At 48.1% G+C, this 6,285-nt stretch overlaps 1 protein-coding gene and 1 long non-coding RNA gene across 2 annotated transcripts; both read left to right on the forward strand.

Moving 5' to 3' along the window:
• The first annotated feature begins 415 nt into the window (after positions 1–415).
• On the forward strand, positions 416–2,521 carry LOC148107084 (uncharacterized). Its single transcript, XR_015722998.1, has 3 exons — positions 416–895; positions 1,989–2,171; positions 2,384–2,521. It is a non-coding gene; the product is annotated as an uncharacterized LOC148107084 (long non-coding RNA).
• A 289-nt stretch (positions 2,522–2,810) lies between these two features.
• Positions 2,811–5,978, forward strand: RNASE12 (ribonuclease A family member 12 (inactive)). The gene is made up of 2 exons (XM_045784922.2): positions 2,811–4,087; positions 4,759–5,978. Exons 1-2 carry the CDS (start codon positions 4,054–4,056, stop codon positions 5,232–5,234), a joined length of 510 nt encoding a protein of 169 aa, XP_045640878.2. The 5' UTR covers positions 2,811–4,053; the 3' UTR covers positions 5,235–5,978.
• Positions 5,979–6,285: the final 307 nt, after the last annotated feature.

The raw sequence follows: 6,285 nt of genomic DNA on the forward strand, positions 1-6,285 counted from the left end.
CAACTAGTTTTGCGTTATTGTGTGAGAACCTACACTCTATATCCAAAAAACGTCGGTGGTATCTGCTATTTACTTAACCTTAGTGGGATTGGATTTGCTTCGGGAGATTTAGCAAGTGGGGAGCCCTCTCTTCTGCTTCTCTACCGCTGCTTTACAATCGCCGTAAAACGGTGCCTGGAAACAAGAGCTGTTCCGAGCATCCTGACTCTGGAGGCCGACTGAGCTCAGCTGCGCAGTGCGTCCTGGAGGTCTGGCCTGTTCTTATTCACACGGCGGCTGGAGCTGGTCGGTTGCGTGGGGTTTTCCACTCAGCAGTCTGGCACCTGCGCAGAGAAGCCTCGAGCATCCGGGAACTGGGGCAGGGGGGCAACCTCGCATCTCTTTCTGTCCGGGTGGCATCTGCCGGTGGCGGCCTCCGCGTTGCCAGACTTCATACACAGCGGCTGAAGGCACGCGGCGCAAGCGCCCGGGAGAGCCACCGCCGGGCAGAAGCTGGATGACCTGGTCTCGGAAGTCACGAAGGATCCCTTGCACCCTGCTGCATTGCGGGGAGCAGGCGCACGGGCCCACCCCAGCTCTCAGGAAAGGACATGGACGCTACCTCTTAATAGGGGAGTGTCAAGATTCCGGAAGAGAACGTGGAATGGAAAATATTTTGTGGCCAGTTTTGGAAAATGCCATCTGCCACGTTGCCTCCAGTAGAGCACGGCTTCGGGCGATTGCAGAAGCCTCGCTAGGGTGGCCAAGCACAGCCGTAGGACGCGAACAACCTCCCGGTTTCTGCAGGAGAGCTGCAAGCGGGGAGCTCTTGGAGCATTTCTCGCTATCCAAGCGTCCCCTGCACGTGGGGCCTCAACATAGTGCAACCTCGTACGTGCAGCTGGAGGCACCCAGAGTAAGTGTCCCCTTCCTCTGCTGTCACTCCGATACCACTGCCTGCTATCCCCGGATGCTGAGGCTGGGTAGCTCCCCAGCCACCCTGCAAGGCAGCTTGTTCATTTGACAACATGAGTAATTAGGGGAATTGCTAATGATGTTTTACAGCCTGACACGAATTTTAGTTTCTGGCAGCTATGTGGCTCCTGTAGTCCCCTGCGCGTTGTCCTAAGGCTCAGCAAAGGGGGATCTGGGTGTGGGGAGGAGTTTTAGGACAAGTGCGGGCATCTGAAAACAGACCCAGGTGCTCCCTCCCTTTCCTTCCTTTCCTTCTTCCTCTTTTTCATCTTCCTCCCCTCCCCCCTTTCCACTCCTCCTCCTCCTCCTCATCTCACTCCCTCCCTTCCCCCCAACTCCTTCCTTTCCTCTTCTTCCTCCCCCTCCTCCTCCTGCCACCTTCCCTCCATCTTTCCTTCTTTCCTTCCTCCCTCCTTCCCCTTTCCAGACACACAGAATTGACTTTGTCCTAGTCCATTTATGGCCCATGCTAGGCCTCTCTTTTATTTTATTATAATTTTATTATTTCCCCTTTTATTCCTTGTGCCTGCTTCTATTTCTCTCACCCTCCCAGCACCTGTGCGATAGTATTTAAATCCGTGTTCTTCCATCCTATTTAGATATTGTGTGTCCTTGGAAAATGCGTTGTCTTATTTTGAAGCATGTATGTTTTGAATTTAAATAAACTGGAAAGACTTTTCATTCTGTTTCTTACTGTTTTTCACACAGTACCACGTTTTCGAGTTCTATCCATGTTGCCACTTGGAAATCTAGTGCATTATTTGAAACTGCTTTATACTATTTTATGTATCCAACGCTTCTTTACTCATCCATTCCCTTCATGGGGACCACTGTTCTGCCGCCAGTCACGCCGTGATGAGCACCCCTCCGTGTGCTCCACCTGGAAGAACTCACAAGGGCTCAGGGCATACCCATTCTTAATTCCATCAAATACTTCCAGATTATTTTCCTGTATCACCGCACCGATTTTCATGCCCACTAACGTTTTTGCCAGCACTTTTAAGATTTTCTTTCTTTCTTTTTTTTTTTTAAAGATTTTATTTATTTATGTGACAGAGACAGCCAGTGAGAGAGGGAACACAAGCAGGGGGAGTGGGAGAGGAAGAAGCAGGCTCACAGCGGAGGAGCCTGATGTGGGGCTCGATCCCAGAACGCTGGAATCACGCCCTGAGCCGAAGGCAGACGCCCAACGACTGCGCTACCCAGGCGCCCAACTTGTAAGATTTTCTAATTTTTGATTATCTGATGGTTATAAGTTGATATCTCTTGGTTATCTTAGTTTCCACTTATTTGATTACTAATGAAGTTGCTCATTGTTCATCACCCATTTTGGCTTTCTCTTCTCAAATTGGCTTTTCTACGTTTTTAACAGTTTTTTTCTGCTCTGAAGTTTACTTTTTTAAAGATTTTATTTATTTATTTGACACAGAGAGAGTACAAGCACGGGGAGTGGCAGGCAGAGGGTGACGGAGAAGCAGACTCCCCACTGAGCAGGGAGCCCCATGTGGAGCTCAATCCCAGGACCCTGAGATCATGACCTGAGCTGAAGGCAGACGCTTACCCGACGCCCAGGCGCCCCTGAAGTTTCTTTTTTATTGCTGACACGAGTAAGTCCCATATAGATGTTAGCTCTTAATTGGTTTTAGGTATTACAAGTGTTTCCTCCCAGGCTGCCAACACTATTGAACATGTGAACCCGGGCTCAGCTCAATTTCTGCAGAGTCATTCTCTGAAATATACAGATAGGTCCAGCTGCCTCAGTTGAGGATAAAGTTTGTAACAAACGTTGCCTTCCTGTTTGTCAACATAACTATATCTGTAATTCAGCTACTTGGAAGTTTCAGCAGGATATGCGGAACATGCTACAATATATATTTCTCTTTATACAGTAGAGATGTTTCTGCAGATAGTGTGCAAATCAAAATTTGTTCACTAGAAAAAGTTAATTATGCATTTACATCTTGGTGGCGCGGAGCAACACGCATCCCAAACGGATGGTTTGAATTCTGAAAGGGTACCCATTACGCACATTTGGGAAAGTAAATAATAACCTCCTGGTTGTTCATTTTCATGCTCTGGAATTACGCTTTTATTGTTGGTATATAGAAAGTGACCCGTTCTTTGAAGGCTTTTCTAGTATTTTCCATCCCCAAATCGCTTTCTTCTTACCAGTTAGAAAGATACCGATGTGTACAGACTAGGTAGCTGTCTCTCCAAAAGAGAAATCATTTCAGGGCAAGAAGTAGTAAAATTAAGGCCATTTTCCCATTTCTATATCAAATGACCAGGAGATGATAGCAACAAAAGTCTTCTATTTTCTCAATGCCTTAAGACACTGTCTTTCCCCAAACCCTCGGCTGCTAGTTCCCCATGTCAGTTTCCCAAGAGTACCATAGGCCGGTGCTTCCCAAATTTTGCTCCATGTTAGAATCACTGGGGGAGCTTTTACTAATCTCAGATGCAGGTCACACCCAACACCAGTTAAAGCAGAATGTCTTAAGGTGGCATTGAGAAATGCCCAGGGGATTCCAGTGTTCAGCAGGGTTTGGGAAACTTTGCCATATTCCCCCAGCAGCCGAGGGCTTTATCAAGGCTAATGCTAACATTGGGGAATTGTTTCTGTCCTGTCCTAGACACCCCGTGAGAATGACACTTGTTAGAACTTGGCGTTCAAGTGTGAAGTGTTGAGAGGGTGAGACTCTCATTACTCTTGCCATCTCCCCTCTCCACCTGACGCTTTCTGCAAGTCATCTCTTCTTTAATGAAATGGGGGTAATTGCTACGTCACAGGTTTGTAGTAAGGACTGGCCGCAAATCTGGAAAACAGAGGATACTGTGTCTGACACACATCAGGACTTTAATAAACGTTTGGGAAAGTCCACGCCTTTTTAATGGGATACATTCAGGACCTGCCTTACGCAACTCTCCCTCTGAAGGTGACTTGTCGTCCTTCCCAATGGCACCCCAGCAACTCCCCACAGGCTCCTCCCTTTCTGCTCTTTATACTTTGGCCCTCCCCACCCTCAACTGCTCCCTGCCCGTTATTGTCAAGGAACAGCCAGACACAAAGGACTTTCTCAGACCCATGATCACAAGGATATGTTACCTGTGAGAGCCACTGCAAAAACAAAAGGTGAGAGGAGCTAGCCTAGTAGGAGAGATGGGGAAGAACCGGGAAGAACAGATTAGCAGACAGGGCTGAAAGCATGTGGAATTGGATGGAATCAGTGTTGAGACAATTACGGGGAAGGAAGTCATTCGGCAATAGGAAGAAATAATCAGGCACGGGTACTTTGGAGCACCCTTTCTACATGCTCGGCGCTGCGGTGAGCACGCTGACGGATTCAGGAGAAACAGGAGCTCTCAAGGAGCTTGCAGAAGCAAAACAAACACAACCCAACGGAATGGTCAGAGAACAGTTCAAGGCCAAATGCGGACAGCTGAAATGGTCCGAAAGCGCTTTCTGGAGCTTGCAGGGTCACATGAGATTTTATTTTATTTTTTAAAAGATTTTATTTATGTATTTGACAGAGGCAGAGCACAAGCAGGGGGAGTGGGAGAGGGGGAAGCAGGCTCCCCACTGAGTAGGGAGCCCCGATGCGATCCCAGGCCCCTGGGATCATGACCTGAGCCGAAGGCAGACGCTTAACCGACTGAGCCACCCAGGCGCCCCTCACGTGAGATTTTAACCAGCAGAGAGAAGGAAGTAAAATATCCCAGGGGCGGGGGAGCAAATCAGGGGCCGGGGCTGGAGGAATCCGATTACTTACCCTCGGCTATGTCCTGTCTCTTCTTACTCGGTAGGAGTTAGAGCAGAGGATGTGAAGGGACTCTTACCCCTCATGACCCTAATGGTGATCATTTTCCTGATGCTTCTGTTCTGGGAAAACGAGCTGAATGAGGAAGGAGAAGTGTCAACCATGGAGCAGCTGCACGTGGACTACCCTCAGAGTGACATTCCCGTAAGGTACTGCAACCATATGGTCTTACAAAGAGTCATCAGGGGACCTGACAACACCTGCAAGAAGGAGCATGTCTTCATCCACGAGAGGCCTCGAAATATCAATAGGGTCTGCGCCTCTTCCAAAAAGAGGATTTGTCAGAACCGTTCTTCCACTTTATGTTTCCAGAGTATGACCAAGTTCAAAATGACAGTGTGCCAGCTCGTTGGGGGCACCAGATACCCGGCCTGCAGGTACCGCATGTCCTCTATGCAGGGGTTCGTTGTCGTCACTTGTGATGACATGGGGCCAGTTAGTCTCCAGGGATACGTTGAATAAGTTGAGACCGGGGCCTGAGATCCTCTCTTTCCTCTCTCAGGGGTACTCACTCTCCCCGAGGCACACCTGAACTGTGGACCGGGGGTAATGCCTTGAGCGAACTGGGGAGCCATTTATGCTTCCAGTATTGCTGAGCTGGAATCTTCTTATTCTGCTGTAATAATAATAAAAAAAAACCCTCTACTGAATTAAATCATAAGCATGTGTTTTAATTTGTTGTCCCTTTTTTTGGGGTCATTTGTTGAGAGCCAAAAGTGAATCCGAGGTAGAACCGAGATTTGGGTAAAGTGAGCGAGGTGCTCACTTCAGGTTCAAAATTCAAGCCCCAGTAATTTATACACACACATTTTTTTAAAAAATCGAAATTAATGCAAAAATCTCTGATGAATTAAATATCAAAGTTTTAAGTCAAGACCCAGTCTGACAGGGGTGGATTTAGGGTGTTAGGGAATTGCGCCAGTACGGGGACAGATCCTATGATGTGACATTTTGATGTTTCTTGATCAGAGATTATTTTGCATTAAATTAAGATTTTTAACTGTTGGGGCGCCTGGGTGGCACAGCGGTTAAGCGTTTGCCTTCGGCTCAGGGCGTGATCCCGGCGTTCTGGGATCGAGCCCCACATCAGGCTCCTCCGCTGGGAGCCTGCTTCTTCCTCTCCCACTCCCCCTGCTTGTGTTCCCTCTCTCGCTGGCTGTCTCTATCTCTGTCAAATAAATAAATAAAATCTTTAAAAAAAAAAAAGATTTTTAACTGTTGCATGGGCTTTTTGGTACCCCCCCTTAAGCTTTGTACCTGGAGTGAGTGTCTCCTCCCATCGCGCTGTACTCCCAGACTTGACCGTAGGTGTCGAGGCACTTGGAATAGTCGATTAGGGTCTTCTCTAAAGATGCCATGTGTGACTCAAACTGCACCTGTTCCCATCAGCAGCTGCCTCTGTGCCTTGAAAGAAAGGCAAAGGGAGAGCAGAAGGATTGCCCGACCGGTCCGAAACCATGTCCCTTAAAGACCGTGGAAGGAAGAGAACCAGGATTTCCAGGATGGGATTGAG

Source organism: Ursus americanus, chromosome 35 (assembly GCF_024610735.1).
Source record: "Ursus americanus isolate L20-20 chromosome 35, mUrsAme1.1.p, whole genome shotgun sequence".
Taxonomy (NCBI): domain Eukaryota; kingdom Metazoa; phylum Chordata; class Mammalia; order Carnivora; family Ursidae; genus Ursus; species Ursus americanus.